Below are 26,352 nucleotides of genomic sequence, written 5' to 3'. Positions count from 1 at the left end.
TGGAAATAACATGGTAGTGCTGAAGGAAGCAACTAGTCATAGGGATGGGATGGGAATGGTAGTGAAATACTGTAGGAAGAAACTATTCAGACATCCTGCCCCACTTAGCAGATACCTTCTTTATTCTGCTGCACATTAGGGTTGAGGAGGGAACAGAGAGAGAGAGAGAGCACTATTATTCCTTTGCAGCACAGCAGTGTATGCACAAGTTTGAATACTGTTAGAAGGAAGACAGTATTTTGTATTAAATATATAACCTGATCCTGCAAACTGTTAGTCACATGAGCAGGCTACCGAAGTCAATGGGACTGCTTGCATGAGTGAACGTGCAAGGTCGTCATTGTCTTATTTTGATTACTTATTATATGTATTTTTGTATCATTTAAGAGTCCCATTAATGGGCCACGAACCTGCTGGTAGGCACTCTACAAACAAATAATAAAAAGGCAGTCCCTGCCCCAAAGATGCCATCTTTTATTACTGGCATGTCATAAAAACTTCTTCCTCCAAAATGCTATCTTCCTGGTGTAGAAATTGCGGAAGGAATTAAATCTGGGGAAGGTTTCAGGTCTACGGAATACACAGTTTATGCAGGTTTAGGAAGTCCCTTCACCCATGGCACTCTTAAAACATGTTGCAGTGACTACTTTGTCTGGTATCCTGCATTCCAAAAAGAGGGACAACCACAAAGAAGGCCACCCAGACCTACAGCACGGCCTTCACCAGGGTCCCAATTCAAGAAAGTATTTAAAGACATGCTTACGTCCATTAATGGGTGCTTGTATGAGGATTTAGCCAGCCAGCCAGAGTAAATTAACACTTTAAAATCTAAATCCAAACAAGAGGTTGAGAGGCAGAGACTTACATACTTGAAATGTTTAGTCCTGTGTAGCTCATAATAATTAGGTAATTGCCTTGCCTGGAGCCTGAAAAAATGTGGGTGGAGTGCTTAAGGGTGAAGCCTATATAGCCTGTGAAGTATGAAGGGTAGCCATGTTAGTCTGTATCCAGAAAAACAACAAGGAGTCTGGTGGCACCTTAAAGACTAACAGATTTATTTGGGTATAAGCTTTCATGGGTAAAAAACCCACTTCTTCAGATGCATGGAGTGAAAATTACAGATGCAGGCATTATACTGACACATGAAGAGAAGGGAGTTACCTCACAAGTGGAGAACCAGTGTTGACAGGGCCAATTCAATCAGGGTGGATGTAATCCACTCTCAATTATTGATGACGAGGTGTCAATTGCAGGAGAGGGAAAGTTGTAGGCTTCTAACAGTATTCAGGAGGTTTTAGCTGAGGGCTGTATGTGATGGCCAGTGGTGTTCTGTTATTTTCCTTGTGGGGCCTGTCTTATAGTAAGTGACTTCTGGGTACTCTTCTCGCTCTGTCAGTCTGTTTCCTCTCTTTTTTACCCACAAAAGCATATTCCCAATAAATCTGTTAGTCTTTAAGGTGCCGCTGGACTCCTTGTTGTTTTTATATAGTCACTATATTCCATTATTAATGTCCTGAGCCAAGTCACAGGTTTGACTCCAGCTGTAGCTGGGTAGTGACTAAAAGTTGTGAGCATTTGTTGGCTGTTTGGTGGCATGTGAGAAAGCTACAAATGATTTTATGAGCAACTCAGGTATGGGGAGTGAGGATCTTTTGGAGAGAGAGGACTAAGAAAAAGATTGGCCTGGCGGAGCTAAATCTCCAGTTCCAGGAAATCATTAAGGCCAAGGGTAGAAGGAAGGAAAGGAACTGGCAAGTCCTTCGAGGAGATGGAAATGAAAAAGAGTTGGCAGAAGCAAGGTAAGGGACTGGTAATTCTTTGGAAGAGCCAGAAGCAGTCTGGTAATAGTTCTAAGATATAGGTTCATATATAGGTGCTGGAATTGGGAATGCGGGGGGTGCGGCAGCACCCCTGGCTTGAAGTGGTTTCCATCGTATACAGGATTTGCAGTCTGGTCAATGGCTCTCAGGATCCCACTATAAAAATTGTTCCAGCACCACTGGATTCAGAAAATAGGCAATAAACCTGGAATTTAATGGTTCCTGGACTGATTAACACACCCAAGAGACTTCACCTCCTAAATATGTATCTAGCAAAAGCCCTTCAACAAGGGATGATTTTTGAAGCAGTTTTTATAACATATTTGATTCTGAACTGGCAAGAGGTGGAATTAAGACTGTATGTTTATTTTTCCCAACAGTTGCTACAACAATAGATTTGAACTATTAATACAGGTACCAGTTGCTATATGGCTGTGTAAACCATCACTATAGGAATAATCACATACTATTTGTACGGGAATGTAAATATGTTCTAGTTCACGCATATTTACTAGCATCTAGTGGTCTGTAAATGGTGGTGTTCTGCTGACTTTTAGGAACTTAGCAGCCTCAAGGGACCAAATGTTGGCAGCAGATTTTTTTTTCTTGTGATTGTGTAGTTGTATAGAAAAGGCTCAGCATGAACATCTATGGGAAGACTAGAGTAATAATAGGGTGCTATGGAAATTCAAGGGAAGGGAGTGGAAAAGAAATGAAAAGTCGGGGGGAGGGGATACCTGGCAGGGGCTTGGGAAAAATAATAAGCAAGACTAGTAGTCACCAAGTGGTACTCTTGTGCTGTTTTGAACCTGAAAATCAAAAGAATAAGTTGTTTGGAGATTGACCATTCAAAGAAACTTAAAAGCAGGCAAGAAATATCCCAAACCAACTTGAGATGTGACACAAAAGTGCACTTCATTCATTTATCATCATCTTTAAAGTGTCCAACTGCAAAACACGAGTCAATTCTAAATAGACAGCAAAACAGAGATCTGCCAGTCCAAATACACATTATCAAAGCAGTTTGCTAGCAGCACAATACAAAATCTCCAGGCTTTTTGCAAGTTTTTAAAGAACAGGTATCAAGTACTCCTGGATAGTTGCCTAAATTGCCATTTGCATTGTATCTTTTGGTGCTAAACTCCTCTGACTGATTTGAACAATTCCTTGTAGTTCCTCAAACTGACCTTTTGCCTTCTGGATCACCTGATACAGACGTATTATAGAACCAAAATCTTGTTTTCCTCCACCTCATTTTAATTATTCCCTAGTTTTTCATCAGTGTCTCAAAAAGAGAGAAGAGTTTGAGGTGAAATGGTCGGGTGTCTTCACACCTTCTCACCTCTCACTTTTACTATTTGGATGTTTCTCACAGGACTGAATTTACAAAGGTATGGCTAATGAGGCCTCCCCATCTGTTGGTCACATCGTGTCCCTCTCTTTTACCCTTCACCTTTTATAGCTTTGCCATTTCCATGCTGAAACCTCTTTTGCAGAAAGAAAAGGAGTATTTGTTAGTCTCTAAGGTGCCACAAGAACTCATTTTCTTTTTGCGGATGCAGACTAACATGGCTGCTACTCTGAAACCGCTCTTTTGCAGAGAGGCTCTGAATTCTCTTCCCATTAACCGGTGCTCCAGTATTTACCTACCTCTGAACATCCTGACTTAAATCTCAGCAGTCCTGTTGCTCTAATGTGGTACGTTTGTGTTTGATTTTCTTGCTTTTAATAGAGACAGATCTGATTGCATATAATGTGGAAACTCTAACACAAGTGAACTAGAGGTAGGTCAAACTAAACCCTGGATCAGAACACGCTGGAGCTTTGGGAGTGTTCCATAGTTAAACCTTGATCTGGATTTTGCAAATGAGCCCATCTTTATGATGGGCAAAATGAAAACCGTAGATCCAAACAACTGAGAACATTCCCTTGTTCAAAATTCAGATCTGTTCCAGACAACTGGAAAAGGGCAAATATAGTGCCAATCTATAAAAAGGGAAATAAGGACAACCTGGGGAATTACAGATCAGTCAGCTTAATTTCTGTACCCGGAAAGATAATGGAGCAAATAATTAAGCAATCAATTTGCAAACATCTAGAAGATAATAAGGTGATAAGTAACAGTCAGCATGGATTTGTCAAGAACAAACTGTGTCAAACCAACCTGAAAGCTTTCTTTGACAGCAAGCTTCATGGATGGGGGGAAGTGGTAGACCTGGTATATCTTGACTTTAATAAAGCTTTTGATACTGTCTCACATGACCTTCTCATAAACAAACTAGGGAAATTCAACCTAGATGGAGCTACTATAACGTGGGTGCACAACTGGTTGGAAAACTGTTCCCAGAGAGTATTTATCAGTGGTTCACAGTCATGCTAGATGGCGTAACAGGTGGGGTTTGGCAGGTATCAGTTCTGGGTCCGGTTCTGTTCAATATCTTCATCAATGTTTTAGATCAGGGTGGGCAAACTACGGCCTGCAGGCTGGATACAGCCCATCAGGGCTTTGGATCCGGCCCGAGGGATTGCCACCACCCGTGGCACCATGGGGCTATGGCAGGCTCTCAGAAGCGGCCAGCACCATATCCCTGTGGCCCCTGGGAGAGGGGGTGCAGAGGGCTCTGCGCGCTGCCCTCGCCTGCAGGCACTGCCCCCCGCAGCTCCCATTGGCCGAGAATGGGGAACTGCAGCCAATGGGAGCTTCAGGGGAGGTACCCGCAGGTGAAGGCAGCGCGCGGAGCCCTCTGCGCCCGGGAGCCACAGGGACATGGTGCCGGCTGCTTCAGGGAGTGGCGCGGGGCCAGGGCACGCAGGCAGGGAGCCTGTCTGAGCCCCGCTTTGTGCCACTGTCACCCTGGAGCCGCTTGAGGTAAGCGGTGCCGGGCTGGAGCCTGCACTCCAAACCCCTCCTGCACCCCAGCCCTAGCCCTATATTCATGGCCCTGCATGCAATTTCCCCACCCAGATGTGGCCCTCGGGCCAAAAGTATGCCCACCCTGATTTAGATAATGGTAGAGAGATTACTCTTATAAGGTTTGTGGATTACACCAAGCTGGGAGGGGTTGCAAGTGCTTTGGAGGATAGGATTAAAATTCAAAATGTTCTGGACAACCTGGAGAAAGCCGGTCCGCCGCTTGTTCAGAGAAAGGCCCAGGCAGGCTGGACCGGTTTGTTTACCTGCCGTGTCCGCAGGTTTGGCCGATCGCGGCTCCCACTGGCTGCGGTTCGCTGCTCCAGGCCAATGGGGGCTGCGGGAAGGGCCAGGGCACGCAGGCAGGGAGCCTGTCTGAGCCCCGCTTTGTGCCACTGTCACCCTGGAGCCGCTTGAGGTAAGCGGTGCCGGGCTGGAGCCTGCACTCCAAACCCCTCCTGCACCCCAGCCCTAGCCCTATATTCATGGCCCTGCATGCAATTTCCCCACCCAGATGTGGCCCTCGGGCCAAAAGTATGCCCACCCTGATTTAGATAATGGTAGAGAGATTACTCTTATAAGGTTTGTGGATTACACCAAGCTGGGAGGGGTTGCAAGTGCTTTGGAGGATAGGATTAAAATTCAAAATGTTCTGGACAACCTGGAGAAAGCCGGTCCGCCGCTTGTTCAGAGAAAGGCCCAGGCAGGCTGGACCGGTTTGTTTACCTGCCGTGTCCGCAGGTTTGGCCGATCGCGGCTCCCACTGGCTGCGGTTCGCTGCTCCAGGCCAATGGGGGCTGCGGGAAGGGCGGCCAGCATGTCCCTTGGCCCACGCCGCTTCCCGCAGCCCCCGTTGGCCTGGAGCGGCGAACCGTGGCCAGTGGGAGCCGTGACTGGCCTGCGGATGCGGCAGGTAAACAAACCGGTCCGGCCTGCCAGGGGCTTTCCCTGAACAAGCGGTGGACTGGCTTTGAGAACCACTGGTCTAGATAATACTTTGTCCTGCCATGAATGGAGGGGACTGGACTAGATCACCTCTTGAGGTCCCTTCCAGTCCAGTGATTCTATGTTTTCACTTGAGCCTGTCTCGAAAAGAAGCAGATTAGCACCACTGGTTTCCGTGGGAGATGAACTGACATATCTCTGAGTACAAAATTTGACCCACTGAGTACATTTGTTGGAATTATCAAACAGTTGCACATTCAAACAAATGCTCTGAGTGTGCTTTTTATTTGAATGTTCTCACACTAATATAGGAGTGTTTATGCATTTATTTGAATGTATAATCCTTGAAATTAAGTCCAGCTGTGTTTATTTCAAATGTGTGATGCTCCAGATATAGCTTTGCTTCTGTATGCCTATATCTGAGCTTGCTTCTCAGTGCATTGTTAAAAAGTTAATAGAGTAGAGCATACACCATCTTCAGATGTGCATAACTTTATTTTTAATCAATATTTATTTTAAAATCTCCAAGCACCACTCTTAAGGGAGGACTAAAGTCCATGCCATGTTTGAAGTGTAAGAAAAGTTTTTTTGGTTATTGAAGTGTAACCCTCTGGTCAGTGTTTATGTGTCCCCCTCTGTGTTTATTCCACAGAGGATTTGAGTGTCGTACACCCTCTAACAACAGCCCCTGGTTCTTCAGCATTGCTCTCACAATAGAAGCAATAATACCCTTAAAATTTATGATCAGATTCCCATACTGGTAAAGAAGAAATATAAATCCAGAAAACACTGACTGAGCTTGCGCTAAAAAGTTAATCACTAACTCTTAGGAGAGTTTGGCTCGCATACAGGCAGGTTTTGTTGCTGAAAACATAGGTGCCGTCTACACTAGGACAGTGTTAAACAAAGTTCCCACCATTTGTAACAGTGGTTCAGTTCCAACAGTGTTAACAACACAGGGATCTGATCACAGACAGGGAGCCCTAGCTATCACAATTTTAAGGACCGTGTCATCTTACCCTGCATTGGCATCTGGAGGCCCAGTGTTAACACCTGTGGTCAATTTTTGAAAAATGCCCCTAATATAGGCAGGGCCATATAGTGTGGAAGTTCTTACACTTGGAAAATAGAATCCTATCTGGAGTGGTATCTTTCATTCTTACATTTGTACAACACTGTCCATCCCAAAGGCACCCTTATCATTTTACAAACCATAGCTCTGATCCTGCCAGGGCTCTGCTTGGACAGACACTTGTGCCTATGTGGAGTTCCATTGATTTCAGTGCAGGTGCAAATGTCTGCTTCTGCATTACATTTTGCAGGATCCTGGCCTATATATATATATATATATATATATATGGGAATTATTTCACCAACAGCATCCATGAAATGCAGCCACTTCTAGAGGTGTTGCAGTTTAGCTTTATAGAAAAACTACACAACAGTTCAGGTGGGAAGTAAAGAAGAATACCATATCCAACTGAAACCACGAGAGGAAGTAAGGAAGTCAGGATATAAATGCCCAGATTGGTGGTCAGGACACCAAAGTGTAATATCCCTATTCTTGGAAAAAAAAATCCAACGAGATCTTTAATAGACACAAATGTTGAGGACTCAGATATTGTTGTTCTTCCAGAAGATACCAGGTCTAGTGCAGAGTGAGACCTGCCTTGGGTATTGTTTCCAGTAGTGATGGCAGGTCTACACCTAAACATTAGACTGACCTGTGAAATTTTTTTTTTGATGTCCTGTGTGATCTAGTTAGGTTGACCTAACCCCCTACTAGATACAGCTAGGGCCATGGAAGAATTCTTCTGGCTACTGCCTTTTGGAAGGTGGATTAACTACACTGACAGAAAAGCCCTTCCCTCAGTGTACATTATGGTGCTACAGTGTCACTGTAGCCGCTGTGGTATAGACATAGCCTCAGAGGGAGGAATGTCTGCTACAGTAATGCATCACCAATATCATTTCTTTGCAATGCAGTTTTTAGGGTGCACATAAGATTTGATAATTAACCTTAAAGGGTTTTCTCAACCACTCTTGTTGCTTTTCCATCTCCGTTCACCAGCTGTGCTCTGCCAGTTGTTAAGCACTCCATACATGTGGTTACTATTCTGAGGATTTAGAGGCTTGAGCTCATCTATTTCTCTTTGTTTATGATAAAGAGGAAATGTAGCCCTAGATAAAAAAGGCAGACTGGCTGAGTACCTGGGAAAGTGCAAAGTATAATGATTTCCTAGAACTAAAACCTTTTTGTGTTTTCAAATGGAAAGCAGTACATCATTTCCTAATACAATAAGCATAAGATTTTTCACAGGTTTTAGAAAACACACACATGGCTTGTGTACCAGAATTAAATAGTAGTGCAGGATTTTGATCAGTGACAGATGGTTGGGCTGCTCCAGCACAGCTGGCCTTACATGACATAACACCTTGAGCAAGCCCCAGTTCTGCACCTATCCCATGATTTTTATTTCAATCCTTGAAAAATTTCCTTTGGTATCTCTGCTTAAATGTGCTTAATCAGAGAATAGAAGTCGGCTAGTAGATGGAGTAAAGGATACAGATTTGACATTCATGATGTATTTTAAAAGCATGCGAAGTTTCCAAGTGGGGTGGGACTGCATGTAGATATAGGAATGAGCTTCTGCAGAAGTAGAGAGCTAACACTGATGCTTCTCTCATAATGTAGTATATAACTCAAAGGACGGGTTTGCTTTCAATATGGTCCATAAAAGGAAGCCTGGGAGTAAAGCTGATACAAGTGTGAAGACACAAACAATGTAGATATGTCATGTTTTCATGACACATTAGAAACAAGAGGGTGACCAAGGACGGGGCAGGCCCATTACTCAATGAGGGAGCAAAGACAATAACAGAAAATGTGGAAATGGCGGAAGCGCTCTTTGACTTTTTTTGTTTCAGTTTTCACCCAAAAGGCTTTCACCTCAAATACTCAAGTAGCTGACTGTGCAGATATCTGAGCCATTAGCGATTATCTTCAAAAACTCATGGAAGATGTGGGAGATTCCAGAGTACTGGAAGAGGGCAAATATAGTGCCAATCTATAAAAGGGGAATAAGGCATACATGTGGTGATTTACAGACCAGTCAGCTTAACTTCTGAACCTGGAAAGATAATGGAGCAAATAATCAAGAAATAAATTTTCAAATATCTAGTAGATAATAAAGTGATAAGTAAGGCTGCAAGTCTGTCATGGAGGTCACAGATTATGTGACTTTCTGGGACCTCTTTGACTTCTGCAGCCAGCAGGTGCGACTGACCCCAGAGCTGACCAAGCAGCTCTGGTGGCCCTGGGGCCATGTGGACTGCCCCCACCGAGCCGCAGCAGCGGTCTCTGGCTGCCCCCCCACCTCCAGCAGCAGCTGCAGGAGTCCCGGACCACCCCTTGCCAGCAGCGGCGGAGAAGGTTCTGGGCTGCCCCTTGCTAGCAGCAGCAGCAGTAGTCCCAGGCTGCCCTCCCATCCCGAGCACCAGCGGGCATTCAGGAGCCTTCACCCTGAGCACTAGTGGGTGCCCTGGAGCCTCCCCCCAGCACCAGTGGGCACCCCAAAGGTCTCCCCCAGAACCAGCAGGTGTCCCAGAGGCCCTCCCCCAGTACCAGCAGGTGCCCCAGAGCCCCCAGCACCAGTGGGCGCCCAAGAGTCCCTCTGAGCACCAGCATGTACACCAGCGGGTGCCCCTGAGGCCCCTCCCCAGCACCAGCGGGTGCCCCCAGGCCTCCCCACCACGAGTACCAGCAGGTTCCACGGAGCCCGCAGCACCAGTGGGCACCCCAGAGCCCCCTGTCCAGAGCAGCAGATCTGCCCCTGGAGCCTCCCAGAGCACCCAGATTTACTCAGGGGTATTTAGTACAGGTCATGGACAGGTCACAGGCCGTGAATTTTTGTTTATTGCCTGTGACCTGTCCATGACTTTTACTAAAAATGACTAAATCGTAGCCTTAGTGATAAGTGATAGTCAACATGGATTTGTCAAGAAGAAATCATGTCAGACCAATCTAATAGCTTTCTTTGACAGGGTAACAAAGGGATGGGGGGGGAAGCAGTAGATGTGGTATATCTTGACTTTAGTAAGCTTGTGATACTGTCTCTCATGACCTTCTCATAAAAAAACTGGGGAAATGCAACCTAGATGGAGCTACTATAAGGTGGGTAATAACTGGTTGAAAAATAGTTCCCAGAGAATAGTTATCAGTGGTTCACAATCAACCTGGAGGAGCATATTTAGTGGGGTCCCGCAGGGATTGGTCCTGGTTCTGTTCAATGTCTTCATCAATGATTCAGATAATAGCATAGAGAGTAAATGTATACAGTTTGTGGACACTACCAAGCTGGAAGGGGTTGCAAGTGCTTTGGAGTATAGGATTAAAACTCAAAATGATCTAGATAAACTGGAGAAGTAAATAGGATGAAATTTAATAAGGACAAATGCAAAGTACTCCACTTAAGAAGGAACAATCAATTTCACACATACAAAATGGGAAATGATTGCCTAGGAAGGAGTACTGCAGAAAGGGATCTGGGAGTTATAGTGGATCACAAGCTAAATATGGGTCAACAGTAGCACACTGTTGCAAAAAAAAGCAAACATCATTCTGGGATGTATCAGCAGGAGTCTTGTGAGCATGACACAAGAAGTAATTCTTCCACTCTACTCCATGCTGATTAAGCCTCAACTGGAGAATTGTGTCCAGTTCTGAGTGCCACATTTTAGGAAAGATGTGGACAAATTGGAGAAAGTCCAGATGAGAGCAACAAAAATTATTAAAGGTCTAGAAAACATGACCTATGAGGGAAGATTGAAAAAATTGGGTTTGTTTAGTCTGGAGAAGAGAAGACTGAGGGAGGACGTGAGAACAGTTTTCAAGTACATAAAATGTTACAAGGAGGAGAAGGAAAAATTGTTCTCCTTAACCTCCAAGGATAGGACAAGAAGCAATGGGCTTAAATTGCAGCAAGGGAGGTTTAGGCTGGATATTAGGAAAAACTTCCTGTCAGGTTAGGTGAGCACAAATTGCCTAGGGAGGTTGTGGAATCTCCGTCATTGGAGGTGTTTAAGAACAAGTTACAAAAACACCTTTTATGAATGGGCTAGTTATTACTTAGTCCTACCTTGAGTGCAGGGGACTGAACTGGATGATCTGCTGAGGTCGCTTTCAGCTCTACACATGTAATATTCTATGATCTGAAGCATGGTCATGCAGTGTAACATCTAACAGTGGTACTGGCATAGCCAGGTTTCATATTATCCTGTCTTCATATAGCTTACCAATAGAAGTATATTGTGTCTCTAAAGTGATTCCCAAAGTATGATTTTAAGAAACTTGTGCAGCTCAGGTGAGGACAAACTGCTGGTTGAAAATCAGGGCAGGGAATGTTTCATTGACACAAAGATAGAAGCTGATGCTGTGACTGTTCATAGATGTCTGTTTCTGGGGAAAGACTGAGAGAAGTTCAGTTAGATAAGAAACTGACTGGATCCCTGAAATATTCCCCGTGAACATTTTGGATGGTGAGAATCAAAACAAGTCATTTTTTTAAGTCATCCTGTTTTTCCACATCAGGAATGAACAAATTGTTTGAAGAGGTCCAACCTATAAGCGAGTGGGTGTAGTTACACCACGAGTGTTAAAGATGGATTTGATAAAAATGTATTCTTCTTCCCCTCAGGGACTGAAGGTTGTCTGCAAGGGCACAGAGATGTATTTACTGGCTGGGAATGAATTCAGCATTTAGGGAATTTGATCTGTCTTGTGACATATGCCATTCCTGGACAAATGACCCATCCAAAGAAACAGTTCATCTGCCAAGGAACTTCACAGATTAGCAGCAATGACTGAATGAGTGTGCAACCGGTACACAAGCTAAGTACTGGCAAAAACTTGAGTTTTCATGAGAGACACAAGCAGAAGGTGGCCACAGTTTAAGCGAAAACATAAATTATGAGAACTGGACTAGTTTAGAGAAAGCCTAATAATATGAAGAGTGAAGAATCTTCATATTATTAGGTAAATGACCAAGTTATGATGAACAGTTAAACAAGCTGCTCATTTAAAAGACTGTGTGTGAGCTGAGAAGTACACAGAAGGTGCTTTGGTTTTGCTTTTCTTCACTGATGGTTTGCTATCAAATAACGTTCTGGATTGTATTGTAACAGTGGGATTTTCAAAAGCATTTAATGTTGGTTTAACTTTGTGTCCACTGAAATAATGGTAAAACTTCCATGGATTTCAATGGCGTAGTGTTAGGTCAATATTGAGTGTTTTGAGAATCCCATCCTAAGTGACTTCAGAGCAGTTATTAAAGTAAAAAATTAAGTGAAAAAGAGCTACTGCAAAGCAATAGGGTCTCTGGAAATAGGAGAGTACCATTTCCTTTGGAGGACAAGGGTGTGGCAATATGGGTTACAATACTTTTGGTGGTGGTGTGTAGGCCTCTTGCTTTGGTGCAGGTTTTACTACACTTAGCGCTTTTATGACTAATCTAGCCACTTAAAAGTTCAGACTGATTTTGTCATTACACAGTTCACCCAGAGTTACACCATTTACTTCTCCTGAACTGCCTGGGCAGTTAGGAATCCAAATCAATAGGACTTCTCCCATCTTAGGTTGCCCCCCTAACAGCATCTATCAACTGTCAGCCTCCCACCTCCACTAACCTTCCCCTACAGTGAAAAGTATCACAGTGATATACTTAACCAAAAGGGATTTTATTAACAAACCACTCAATAGGTTTAACACAATAAAGGCATGAAGGCTGAACCCAAACCCCAAAACAAGAGTATGCAACAAGTATATAAAGACCATAAACACAATACTGTATCTGTACAGGAACCAAGGTGAGCACACTGGCCCAACCAAGAACCCTGAACTCTTTACCAGGAACCATCGCCAGGAACCCAGAGCCACTGCTCATGAACTCGCCGTCAGGAACACCTCTGCCAAGGACAGGATCAGGAATGATGGTAGGTCACACTGGTCTTCTGTCTTCTCCTTCTGTGACCTTCTTCAGTACTAACAGAGCTACCCCTGCTTTCCCCGAGTCCTATAGAACTAACCAGCTAGCCCTGCTTTCCCCGATGAGACTAGGGTTGCCAATTTTGGTTGGACGTATTCCTGGAGATTTAATCACATGACATAATCTTTCATTAAAAATTAATCTTTAATACCTGGAGACTCCAGGCCAATCCTGGAAGGTTGGCAACCCTAGCTGACACAGAAACACAGGCTGCCACTAGCATATAGATTTTCACACTGATTACCTGTCCTTTCCCACTCTTTCTAGTTACTGGGCAGACTTGCCAGCAGTATCCACTCAGATTACAATATCCATTACTTACACAACCGCCTAAAGAATTTCAAACACCAACAAAGCTGTGACTGTCAAATCAGGGACAAGTACTTGGAAAAAGGACGCCAAATTGGAACAAAGGGACAACAAGTAGCCTGTCCAAAATGGAGAACAGAGGAGGGTGAGAATAACTAAAATGGTGATTCACTGCTTACAGTGCTGTGTAATATTAAACACCAGAACATTTTAACTGCAGGCAATTTTTACTCTCCAAGAAGTTTATTCTCAATCCCAATTTGGTTGTGGGTGTGGTCCCTCATATGTATCCACCAATTACTCACGGCACTGCGATTGTTACTGGTCATTACTTCTACCTAAGCAATTATCTTTGATTGGGTAAAGAGGGGGCTCTTTAAATAAAGTGGCCCAATGGGAGCTGCTCTTGCAGCTAGGATTATGGAAGCTTTATGTGTGATGTGTATGAGCAGGGGATCCATGTAGTTCCTTGCAAGGAGGCTGGTTTGAGAGCTCTTGGATTCTCAGCCAATTTGGAGGAGCAGTTCTGGCCCAATGCCATGTAGAGGAGGAGGCGGCAGGATGTGTGTGTGTGTATTTCTTGTAGAGTTTGTAGAAGTCACACAGGAAAAGAGACATTGTTTTTTAAAGTAGTAGATTCCTGCAGAAGTGGAGTCCAGTTGAAGAGACACAGGCTATGTCTACAGTACGAAATTAGGTCGAATTTATAGAAGTTGGTTTTGTAGAAAGTGTTTTTATACAGTTGATTGTGTGTGTCCCAACACAAATGCTCTAAGTGCAAGTAATCGATGGAGTGGGTCCACAGTACCGAGACAGCCGTTGACTTCAAGAGCGTTGCACTGTGGGTGGCTATCCCACAGTTCCCGCAATCTCCACTGCCCATTTGGATTCTGGGTAGAAATCCCAGTGCCTGATGGGGCTAAAACATTGTTGCGGGTGGTTCTGGGTACATATCGTCAGGTCCCCGTTCCCTCCCTCTCTCCGTGAAAGCAAGGGCAGACAATCATTTTGCGCCTTTTTTCTTGAGTTACCTGTGCAGGCGGCATACCATGGCAAGCATGGAGCCCGCTCAGCTCACTGTCACCGTATGTCTCCTGGGTGCTGGCAGACGTGGTACTGCATTGCTACACAGCAACAGTTTATTGCCTTTTGGCAGCAGACAGTGCAGTATGACTGGTAGCCGTCATTGACGTAGTCCTGGGTGCTCTTTTAACCGGGCGCCTGAGCAAACATGGGAGTGACTCAGCCAAGTCATTTCCCTTGTTTCGTCTCGTGGCGATTCAGTCCCGCACTGTCTTTTAATCTGCAGCTAGCAGAAGATGATGGCCAGTAGTCATACTGCACCGTCTTCTGCCGAGCACCCAGGTGTTGACAATGGCTAGCGGTCGTACTGCACAGTCTGCCGCCAGCAAGATGTATAAAGATAGATGAAGTGGCTCAAAACAAGAAATAGACCAGATTTGTTGTATTCATTTTCTCCTCCCTCTCTCCCTCTGTGAAATCAATGGCCTGCTAAACCCAGTTTTGAGTTCTATCCTTGAGGGGGCCATTCAGTTTCTCGCAAAGCCACCCCCTTTGTTGATTTTAATTCCCTGTAAGCCAACCCTGTAAGCCATGTCGTCAGTCGCCCCTCCCTCCGTCAGGGCAACGGCAGACAATCGTTCCGCGCCTTTTTCTGTGCAGACGCCATACCACGGCAAGCATGGAGCTCGTTCAGATCACTTTGGCAATTAGGAGCACATTAAACACCACGCACATTATCCAGCAGTATATGCAGCACCAGAACCTGGCAAAGCGATACTGGGCGAGTAGGTGACGTCAGTGTGGTGATGTGAGTGATGAGGACATGGACACAGACTTCTCTCAAAGCACGGGCCCTCGCCATGTGGGCGTCATGGTGCTAATGGGGCAGGTTCATGTGGTGGAACGCCGATTCTGGGTCTGGGAAACAAGCACAGACTGGTGGGACCGCATAGTGTTGCAGGTCTGGGACGATTCCCAGTGGTTGCGAAACTTTCACATGCGTAAGGGCGCTTTCATGGAACTTTGTGACTTGCTTTCCCCTGCCCTGAGGCACAAGAATACCAAGATGAGAGCAGCCCTTACAGTTGAGAAGCGAGTGGCAATAGCCCTGTGGAAGCTTGCAACGCCAAACAGCTACTAGTCAGTCGGGAATCAGTTTGGAGTGGGCAAATCTACTGTGGGGGCTGCTGTGATGCAAGTAGACAACGTAATCAAAGATCTGCTGCTATCAAGGGTAGTGACCCTGGGAAATGTGCAGGTCATAGTGGATGGCTTTGCTGCAATGGGATTCCCTAACCGTGGTGGGGCCATAGATGGAACCCATATCCCTATCTTGGCACCGGAACACTAAGCCAGTGAGTACATAAACCACAAGGGGTACTTTTCAATAGTGCTGCAAGCACTGGTGGATCACAAGGGACGTTTCACCAACATCAACGTGGGATGGCTGGGAAAGGTACATGACGCTCGCATCTTCAGGAACTCTGGTCTGTTTCAAAAGCTGCAAGAAGGGACTTTATTCCCAGACCAGACCAGAAAATAACCTTTGGGGATTTTGAAATGCCTATAATTATCCTTGGGGACCCAGCCTACCCCTTAATGCCATGGCTCATGAAGCCATATACAGGCAGCCTGGACAGTAGTCAGGAGCTGTTCAACTACAGGCTGAACAAGTGGAGAATGGTGGTAGGATGTGCATTTGGACGTTTAAAAGCACGCTGGTGCAGTTTACTGTCTTGGTTAGACCTCAGCAAAACCAACATTCCCACTGGTATTACTGTTTGCTGTGCATTCCACAATATCTGTGAGAGTAAGGGGAAGACGTTTATGGCGGGGTGGGAGGTTGAGGCAAATCACCTGGCTGCTGGTTACGCGCAGCCAGACACCAGGGCAGTTAAAAGAGCACAGGAGGGCGCGGTGCGCATCAGAGAAGCTTTGAAAACCAGTTTCATGACTGGCCAGGCTACGGTGTGAAAGTTCTGTATGTTTCTCCTTCATGAAAACCCCCGCCCCTTGGTTTACTCTACTTCCCTGTAAGCTAACCACCCTCTCCTCCTCCCTTCGATCACCACTTGCAGAGGCAATAAAGACAGGTTTCAGAGTAACAGCCGTGTTAGTCTGTATTCGCAAAAAGAAAAGGAGTACTTGTGGCACCTTAGAGACTAACCAATTTATTTGAGCATAAGCTTTCGTGAGCTACAGCTCACTTCATCGGATGTATACTGTGGTAACTGCAGAAGACATTATATACACAGAGACCATGAAACAATACCTCCTCCCACCCCACTCTCCTGCTGGTAATAGCTTATCTAAAGTGATCACTCTCCTTACAATGTGTATGATAATCAAGTTGGGCCATTTCCAGCACAAATCCAGGTTTTCTCACTCTCCGCCCCCCCCCCCCAACTCACTCTCCTGCTGGTAATAGCCCATCCAAAGTGACCACTCTCTTTACAACGTGTATGAAAATCAAGGTGGGCCATTTCCAGCACAAATCCAGGTTTTCTCACACCCCCCCAAACACACACACACAAACTCACTCTCCTGCTGGTAATAGCTTATCCAAAGTGACCACTCTCCCTACAATGTGCATGATAATCAAGGTGGGCCATTTCCAGCACAAATCCAGGTTTTCTCTCCCCCCCCCCCCAAAAACACACACACACAAACTCACTCTCCTGCTGGTAATAGCTTATCCAAAGTGACCACTCTCCCTACAATGTGCATGATAATCAAGGTGGGCCATTTCCAGCACAAATCCAGGTCTTCTCAACCCCCCCCCCCACACACACACAAACTCACTCTCCTGCTGGTAATAGCTCATCCAAACTGACCACTCTCCTTACAATGTGTATGATAATCAAGGTGGGCCATTTCCAGCATAAATCCAAGTTTAACCAGAACGTCTGGGAGGGGGGGTAGGAAAAAACAAGGGGAAATAGGCTACCTTGCATAATGACTTAGCCACTCCCAGTCTCTATTTAAGCCTAAATTAATAGTATCCAATTTGCAAATGAATTCCAATTCAGAAGTTTCTCGCTGGAGTCTGGATTTGAAGTTTTTTGTTGTAAGATAGCGACCTTCATGTCTGTAATTGCGTGACCAGAGAGATTGAAGTGTTCTCTGACTGGTTAATGAATGTTATAATTCTTGACATCATTGTTGCTTCACATTCATGCATTCTTTATTCATTCATCACATAAATAGGGGGATAACTACCAAGGTAGCCCAGGAGGGGTGGTAGAGGAGAGAAGCACCAGGAGGGGTGGTGGAGGAGGGAAGGACAAGGCCACACAGCAGTTTAAAAGTTTAAAACTTTAAAGCTTATTGAATGCCAGCCTTCTGTTGCTTGGGCAATCCTCTGGGGTGGAGTGGCTGGGTGGCTGGAGGCCCCCCCCCACCGCGTTCTTGGGCGTCTGGGTGAGGAGGCTATGGAACTTGGGGAGGAGGGCGGTTGGTTACACAGGGGCTGTAACGGTGGTCTGTGCTCCAGCTGCCTTTCCTGCAGCTCAACCATATGCTGGAGCATATTGGTTTGATCCTCCAGCAGCCTCAGCATTGAATCCTGCCTCCTCTCATCACGCTGCCGCCACCTTTCAGCTTCAGCCGTCTCTTCAGCCCACCACCTCTCCTCCTGGTCATTTTGTGCTTTCCTGCACTCTTACATTGTCTGCCTCCACGCATTTGTCTGTGCTCTGTCAGTGTGGGAGGACAGCATGAGCTCAGAGAACATTTCATCACAAGTGCGTTTTTTTCGCCTTCTAATCTTCGCTATCCTCTGGGAAGGAGAAGATCCTGTGATTCTTGAAACAGATGCAGCTGGTGGAGAGAAAAAAAGGGACAGTGGTATTTAAAAAGACAGACACATTTTCTAGAACAATGGGTACACTCTTTCATGGTAAACCTTGCTGTTAACATTACATACATAGCACATGTGCTTTCGTTACAAGGTCTCATTTTGCCTCCCCCCAGTGCGTGGCTAGCCCCTCTACCCTCCCCGTGGCTAACAGCGGGGAACATTTCTGTTCAGCTACAGGCAAACAGCCCAGCAGGAACGGGCACCTCTGAGTGTCCCCTTAAGAAATGCACCCTATTTCAACCAGGTGACATGAATGATATCGCTCTCCTGAGGATAACACAGAGAGATAAAGAACGGATGTTGTTTGAACGCCAGCAAACATACACTGCAATGCTTTGTTCTACAGTGATTCCCGAGTACTTGCTACTGGCCTGGAGTGGTAAAATGTCCTACTTTGTGGATGGAATAAGGCTGCCCTCCCCAGAAACCTTTTGCAAAGGCTTTGGGAGTATATCCAGGAGAGCCACGAATGCCAGGGCAAATTAATCATTAAACATGCTTGCTTCTAAACCACGTATAGTATTTTAAAAGGTATACTCACCAGAGGTCCCTTCTCCGCCTGGCGGGTCCAGGAGGCAGCCTTGGGTGGATTCGGGGGTACTGGCTCCAGGTCCAGGGTGAGAAACAGTTCCTGGCTGTCGGGAAAAATGGTTTCTCCGCTTGCTTGCTGTGCGCTATCTACAACCTCATCATCATCATCTTCCTCGTCCCCAAAACCTGCTTCCGTGTTGCCTCCATCTCCATTGAAGGAGTCAAACAACACGGCTGGGGTAGTGGTGGCTGAACCCCCTAAAATGGCATGCAGCTCATCATAGAAGCGGCATGTTTGGGGTTCGGACCCGGAGCGGCTGTTCGCCTCTCTGGTTTTCTGGTAGGCTTGCTTCAGCTCCTTAAGTTTCACGCGGCACTGCTTCCGGTCCCTGTGATGGCCTCTGTCCTTCATGCCCTGGGAGATTTTGGCAAATGTTTTGGCATTTGGAAAACTGGAATGGAGTTCTGATAGCACGGATTCCTCTCCCCATACAGCGATCAGATCCCGTACCTCCCGTTTGGTCCAAGCTGGAGCTCTTTTGCGATTCTGGGACTCCATCATGGTCACCTCTGCTGAAGAGCTCTGCATGGTCACCTGCAGCTTGCCACGCTGGTCAAACAGGAAATTGAAATTCAAAAGTTTGCGGGCCTTTTCCTGTCTACCTGGCCAGTGCATCTGAGATGAGAGTGCTGTCCAGAGCGGTCATAATGGAGCACTCTGGGATAGCTCCTGGAGGCCAATACCATCTACTTGCATCCACAGTACCCCAAATTCGACCCAGCAAGGCCAATTTCAGCGCTAATCCCCTTGTCGGGGGTGGAGTAAGGAAATCGATTTTAAGAGCCCTGTAAGTCGAAAAAAAGGGCTTCGACGTGTGGACGGGTGCAGGATCAAATCGATTTAACGCTGCTAAATTCAACCTCAACTCCTAGTGTAGACCACTACACCAAGGTAGTGGTCTACACTGTAGGTAGGTACAGACAGGATTTGGGGGCAGAGGAGCAGCAGAACTGGCAACACTGGAGCAGGACAAAAAGTAACACTGTGGCAGGATCCAGGAGTTGGATGCACTATAAAGGTAAATTACCTCTATAAGTTCTGTTTATTTTGTTTGTTTGTTGGGAATGGGGTATATGTGTGAGATCAGAGAGGAGAAAAAAATGGAGAGATGAGACACAAAGGGAGATGCAGGAAAAAAATTTCAAAAGTTGGTTTCTCCAAAGGATCTGAGAATTCCTCATTATGAGTCTAATGTTCAACACAGTTTTGTGGGCAAATGCCTCCTGACATGTCCCTGCCTGCTTCTTGCCCCCTTCCACCTCCATGTTGTCTAGGTGGCTGCAGCACTCACCTTGAGCAGCAATTCTAATGCCTCAGGGTGGAACTTCTGCACATTGCTCCCCAAGCCCTGCAAAACCAATAGGATTCTTTCCCTGTCTGAATTAAGCAATGGGGAATTTGAGCTCCAATTTTTATTTCTGAGTCAGGGCTCCTATCTTTGAGTCATGCTTCAACAAGCACTCAATTAAAAGAAAAAAAGATAGCTGATGGAATCTGCCCTATCACAGCATAGTAGAAAATAGCACAGGGAATGTTTACCGAGTACAGCTCCTCCTCTGTAGTACTAGGGGCGTGTGGGAGATTTGTGAGCCAGTTTGGCCTATGGCAGATCAAAACTTAAATCAGAGGTTAAACTTCTGCATTTTTATCATCAGCTGCTAGAAACTTGCCTAGCCTCATGAAGATTAACTAAATAGAGTACACAAAGAAAGAAGCTTCTCTGGAGGCAGATATGCCCAAGGGTAATATTTTTGGCATTATTCTTTCCAAATGAGAAGTCAGAATTGCTTTTATTAAATACTCACAGCTCATGGCTGTGATCTAAAAAAAAAAAAAAATCACATTTATTTTCCTGAATACAGAGGTAATCAGAATTCAGTCAAGTGGCATGACTCTGTGAGTCCTGACATCAAAGGGCAGTACTGTTTGATTGATATCAGTCAGATGGCAATATTGTTTGAAGAAATGTAGTCAGAAGACTGGCAATTTAAAGGCTGTAAAAAGTTACAGGAGATGTGAGTGCAGTGTTCCATACTGATTTCCAGTGTACAAGACTGTGTATTAGAGAATTGGCAGTAACATGGCAATCTTGTCTCTCAGACACATACATTCTTTCAAAGGACAGAGAGGAAGAAAATCTAGCTCAGTTTCCAGGTGAGCTATTCAGTGAGGCATTAAAAGTACAGTAGTAAATAATTTTTTCATTGTTTATGTTATAGGCTACATAAGATTGGGTTGCACATTTTGGTTAAAAATTTATAGCACATAATACTACTGAACGTTAATAAGCAACACAGAAGTTTTTTCCCTGGTAAACGTTTATTTGTAGAAGTGTATTGATTGAAGTTCCTGCATATAGAGAATTTTAGAACAACGACTCTGTTACATCTTTCTGACAAATATCAAGAATTGGCTCTATAGATACAGTAATTTTTCTTCTGTTTCCAACCTAGGAGGCCTTTTAAAGTATAAATAATGGTGCCCTGTCTCTTAAGTATAAATAGCTCTTCTGTTTAATATGTTACATCTCAGAAACAGTGCTGTTCTACATAATCTTTATTCCCTACAGGTTTAAAAACAATGCCAAAAACAAACAAACAAAAACCTACCTAATGGATTAGAACCCTCTAAGCAGAGCAGGGCAAACAGAAATTGTTACAATTTATTTTAAAACATTTTTACGTCTGGCAAAATGTACCAATATTCCATCAAAAAGATTAGAAAATTAAAAAAAAAAAGTAAGCTGCACAAATAAGATATTATTACAAAAAGTTGACAGAATAGCTGAGAAGTAATGGAAGATAGAAAGGCATAAGATGCTGGGGAAAGAGTAAATGGTTGTTTTAGAAAAATTGGTTGATACGGCTTGAGGTAGGAACGCAAAACTGAATTGTAGGTTGTAAACACTGATGTTCAGTGTACTGATTTGGGAGGCAAAAGCACAGAAATTTCTGAAGGAATTCAAATTATATGGTGTTCCTGCTATTTAAATAAGGGAGATACCTAATAAGAGCACAGTGCTGAGATAGTTTAACTAAAAGCTTTGATTAATAGGCATCATTCTCCTTGACTTGCTATTTCATCTTTCTAATTATATGTATTTGAGACCAGCATGTAACCTTCCACTTTAGCCATGGATTGCTCAGATGTACAGTAGATTGTTAATTCAAACTGAGCCACAAATAGGTACATTTTGTTTTAGTTGTGTGTGTACATATTACTAGAAGAATACTTCCTAAAGATTGTACAGTAGCTTCCTGCAGTCTTGGTTTGAGAAATTTATCCAGTCTTAAAAAAATTGTCTCATGCTCTTCTATGTCAGTTTCACAACATTTATGGAAATTTCATTTAAGTAATTAAAGATCAGCGTGAGCCACAAAAGTGGTTAGTGATTCTGGGTGTCTCACTTTTTGGGTGCCCAACTTGAGACACCTTAAAAGGGGATGAATATTCAGAAATGGCTCAACAGCTACCCTCTGAAAGTCCCCTTTAAGGTGTCTGCAGTCATTTCTGAAAATTTCTGTTGTGTTTTATTGTTGTTACCTTAAGTAGGGTTGGGTGAAATGGTTTAGATAAAATAAGAATTGACCTATGTTTTCATCCCAAACTGAAAGTGAACCCTTTTGTGAGATTCAAAGAAGTTCAGATAACTTTGAAATATTGTTTATTAATAATAATACTGAGCTCTTACATTTAGCTAACCACTCAAAATTTGAGTATTTAATTTGATCCTACTTCTAATGTTTTTGAAATTCACTCTTTATAAAGTGCAATATCTTGATGGAATATAGCCTTGTAGATCCTGTAAAATATGGATGACCTTGGGAAGTGCTGAACACCCTTAACTCCCATTGGCTTTGATGAGTTTTGAAGACACTGAGTAATTCTCAAGATGGGGCATGTTTTGTACTTATTCAAATATGCTCTTCATTAGGGGACATGAGGGCAGCAAGGTAGCACAGTGTTCGGGCACTGAACTGGTAGTCCTTTACATTCCTTGGACAAGTCATTTTAACTGCTCTGTATCTCAGTTTCCCTCACCAGTGATCAGGAAGAGGGGAAAGCATTATATAAATACTACTATTTGTTGTTCAAGACAGCTGCACATTTACCTGTCCAGATCTGAAAGTCGGAATTTGAACTACAAGAAGATTTTAATGGAAATCACTGCAGTTTTAGATAGATTACTGAAGCACAGTCTGAAGTGAAGATGAGAGGGGGCATTTTAACAACGTCTAAAAGCTTTCTAGAAGTTTGTATGATTTTCTGTGGGAGTTTAGGGCATTCATATGTTCCCCCCTCCCCAGATTATTAGTGAGCTTTGCTGCCAGATTTCCATTTTGGAGTTGCAGAAAAACTTTTCCGATAAAAATTAGATATTTCAAACTGGGAAGGTTCAAACATTTGTACGTCTTGAATTTTTATAAAATATTATCAGATCTGCTTGACCTTTGCTTATATTTACATGCTTATCTTAGCAGGACTCTGAGAGTATGTACAACTGTATCCAGGAGGAGCCATTGGCCTATCTGCACGCCGGACAGTGATAAAGTGCTGGGCCCATGCACAAGTCTGAGCCACAATCCTGGCTCCAATAAAATCTATGGGAGTGTTGCTATTGACTTCAATGGGGTCAGGATTTTGGCCCTGGGAAGGATAAAGTGGGCATAAACTCATTTTAAGATTGCTGTAGGATACATGGAGGATGCTCTTTTTCAATCTTGACTGTATTATACTCAATGGACCAGATTTAGATGGCCTGCTATTTGACCCCAGTGCAGCCCAAGAGCAAGGGGACCACAACAGCCATCTCTGTAGCTCCTAGATTTTCAGACTGCTGGGCACCAGTCCAGTACCGTTGAACAATTTTAAGCATAAAGGTCAAAAGATGCGGCCCTTTGTATACAAGGTCTATTGAGACAAAGAAAGGAGTGGGGGTAACATAACAATTAAAAAAAAAAGATTGTGTAAAGATTGTATCGTATTCTGTTACTACTGTTTGAGAAAAGTAAGTCATCCTGTAATTAACTAATACATTGTATTGCTTATACACAACTTTGCCAGTTCCTGGCTCTTCAGTGCTGAACCTTGCAAACATGCCATTCTCTTAATGCAGTTTTTTGCATGAGAAGATAGACGCATTAACATGAATGTATAGTTTGGCAAAATGACTGCCTTCACTGTAAAAAGAGATTAATTAGTATAGCAAAAACAAATTAGGATTGTCGTAATGTACACCTGATTAGTATCTCTTCAGTAACAATTAGATGCTGGTAAACTTGTTAACCTGAAGTTTTGTGCATTCTCTCTCTCTCTCTCTCTCTCTCTCTTTTTATTGAAAGAAGTAGAGTTTGGAAACTCCTGTGGATATCTCAGTGTAGTTTTCTTGCCAACAAGCTGGGGGATGCAGGCTGACATGCAGCCTGTTTCTAATAGCACACACACTGTTTCTTTATTTAGAGCCTCTTTACCAGTATCAATTAAACCCCAGTTAAATTTGACACATCTTAACCTTGCGTTGGATCCAATTCATTGCTACAGCAGAACCCATATGGCACTGAGACAGTTGCAGGCATCAATTCATTGGTTATGTAGAGTTACTGGCTGAATGCCAAGCAGTAATCACTGCTTTTTGTTAATAGACATGTTTGCTTTTGCAGTCATTTCTATACACAGTGCTCTAGATTAATTAGAACAAAATCTGTCATCCATCTAAAAAACAACCAGAACACTCTCTCTGGTTTTTTTTCTTCAGATTTAAAGAGAGAGGAATTCTGGCAAAATAGATGTATTTTATTCTGGAATAACCTATTTTGCTTTGTTGAACATACATTTATTTGTTATTCAGATTTAATAAATAATTAAGTAGAAAGAGAACTAGGAAAAAAGAACTGGAGATCTAAAATATACACATTCCACTCAGAGATTAGTGGATTTCCTCAGAGTGAATTTATGTTAAGTGGGAGATGGTATCCTTCAAAAATTAACATAGCATATGTTTTTCATGAAATAAACAGATTTGTCATTTCATTGAAATACTATGTTTTTTCATAGGATATCCACTCAAATCATTAGTGTGCATATGGAAATCACATGGCAAGATTGTATAATCATCCTTGAGGTTTTAAAGTGGGTTCTTCCATATCCTTTTGAATAATGCCTATTTATCTATTTGAAATTACATCAACATTAATGGATAGGTATGTAAACAGTTTTTGCGAAATATTTCCTATGTTACTGATACCAAATTTTAGAGCAGATATGATTGTCATGATTAAATACCATTCGTTCCATCCTGTGTGTGAATAATCAGCACATGATTGGTGTTGCCAATTGTGCTCTAAACCATTCTGGCTTCAGACCACTTTGTTTTAAATCTACTGTGGTGGACACTCACTTTTCACAGAAAAAACTTTAAAGTATATTGTAGTATTGCATTTATTATGCAATATGTGTTGTACTCAACTTAGTTTCATTAGTACTAGAGTATTTTACAAGAATAAAATAGTGCCACAATGGTGACGTCGTACAATCTATTTACCTCCCCAGGTTATTACACTGGTGCCCATCACCATGGTATCAGAAGACCCCATATTTTTGAGACAATGAATTGGTTTGTCATGTGTTGATTTTTAATATGGCTATGAAGAAATTGCTATAGTATTTTTCTTTTCCACTCATTTGTCTACATTCATAGCAAATTATTTTGATACAAATGTCTTTGTGTTGTTCGAGGATAAGTTAGATAACATTTTAGAATGTTTGTTTTCTCAGGCGCTTTTGAATTAAACCCTCCCTCTGCTTGCACACTTGAAAACAGGACAACAGACATGGGGCCTGATTCAAAGCCCACTGGAGCCAATGGGAATCTTTTCATCTACTTCAATGGACTTTGGATCAGGCCCACTATTCTGGAATTTTAGTATTGCCTTCCCAAAAGTACATTAGACCAGTGATTCTCAAAGCCGGTCCGCCACTTGTTCAGAGAAAACACCTGGCGGGCCGGACCGGTTTGTTTACCTACTGTGTCCGCAGGTTCGGCCAATCGCGGCTCCCACTGGCCGCGGTTTGCCGCTCCAGGCCAATGGGGGCTGTGGGCAAGGGACCAGCTTTGAGAACCACTGCATTAGACTATTGTTAGTCGAACTGATGGATTTTGAATGGGTGCCAGCACCCTTTAAAATAATCCACGACTAACATATTAAAGAAAAATGTATGCAGTATTCAATTGTTAATGATTTAGATCAGTTTTCATTTAACAAAATCAGTAAGCTAAGTTTGTAAGCTGTTATGTATTTGATTATTTTAATGATTTAACTTGACTTGTACTTTAGTATAAGATTTAAATAGAAATCCTTGCCTCTTCCTAAATCTCTGTAATCATGTTACTTGTTATATGTTACATATAACTTGTTTTTGGATGGAAGAAGAGTGAAAAAGTACATTTGGTGGAAGTTAAAATCCTTTTCAAACTTTTTTTTAGTGTTCAGTTTATGTTTTAGTATTCCAATACTGTTGGTCCATTGTTTGGTACTACAGCTTTATCAGCAGAATGTGTGGCAGATGGTTTACATTTGCATTAGCCTTCTGGAAAAGGAATAAGCTACCAACAACATAAGCTGCAGCTTTTCTTTTCAAAATTTATAACAAATTGGTCAGAATGGCATTTAAAAAAACCAACAACCAACATTAGCACCACTATCTCCCATTCCTTTTCTGAAGAGGAATAATGACTCCCACTCCAACACTGTCATTTGCACATGTTTTTCACTCAAAATGTTTGTTAAAATGATTTAGGTGTTTCATTTCGCAAAATGACTTTTATAAAAAGACCTTCCTTTTTGCCCCAC

At 43.4% G+C, this 26,352-nt stretch overlaps 1 protein-coding gene across 12 annotated transcripts in view; it reads left to right on the top strand.

Moving 5' to 3' along the window:
* LOC125640914 (endogenous retrovirus group K member 5 Gag polyprotein) overlaps positions 1-26,352 on the top strand; it is a 121,072-nt gene that overhangs the window by 11,908 nt on the left and 82,812 nt on the right. For 7 of the 12 annotated variants that reach the window (XR_012669695.1, XR_012669694.1, XM_075131611.1 and 4 more), the window contains one exon: positions 12,533-12,666. The exons of 1 other annotated variant lie outside the window; for it this stretch is intronic. Coding sequence is in view for 3 of the 11 variants with exons in the window: in XM_075131612.1 (XP_074987713.1) it covers positions 12,533-12,666 (134 nt within the window). In the remaining 8 variants the exon portion in view is untranslated. Of the gene's footprint in view, positions 1-3,383; positions 3,519-12,532; positions 12,667-12,986; positions 13,174-26,352 lie in introns of those variants that run through there. 4 more of the 12 variants (XM_048860059.2, XM_048860057.2, XM_048860052.2 and 1 more) reach the window with 3 other exon arrangements.

The sequence above is a fragment of the Caretta caretta genome, chromosome 8 (assembly GCF_965140235.1).
Source record: "Caretta caretta isolate rCarCar2 chromosome 8, rCarCar1.hap1, whole genome shotgun sequence".
NCBI lineage: Eukaryota > Metazoa > Chordata > Testudines > Cheloniidae > Caretta > Caretta caretta.
This window is presented reverse-complemented; position numbering and strand designations above follow the sequence as displayed.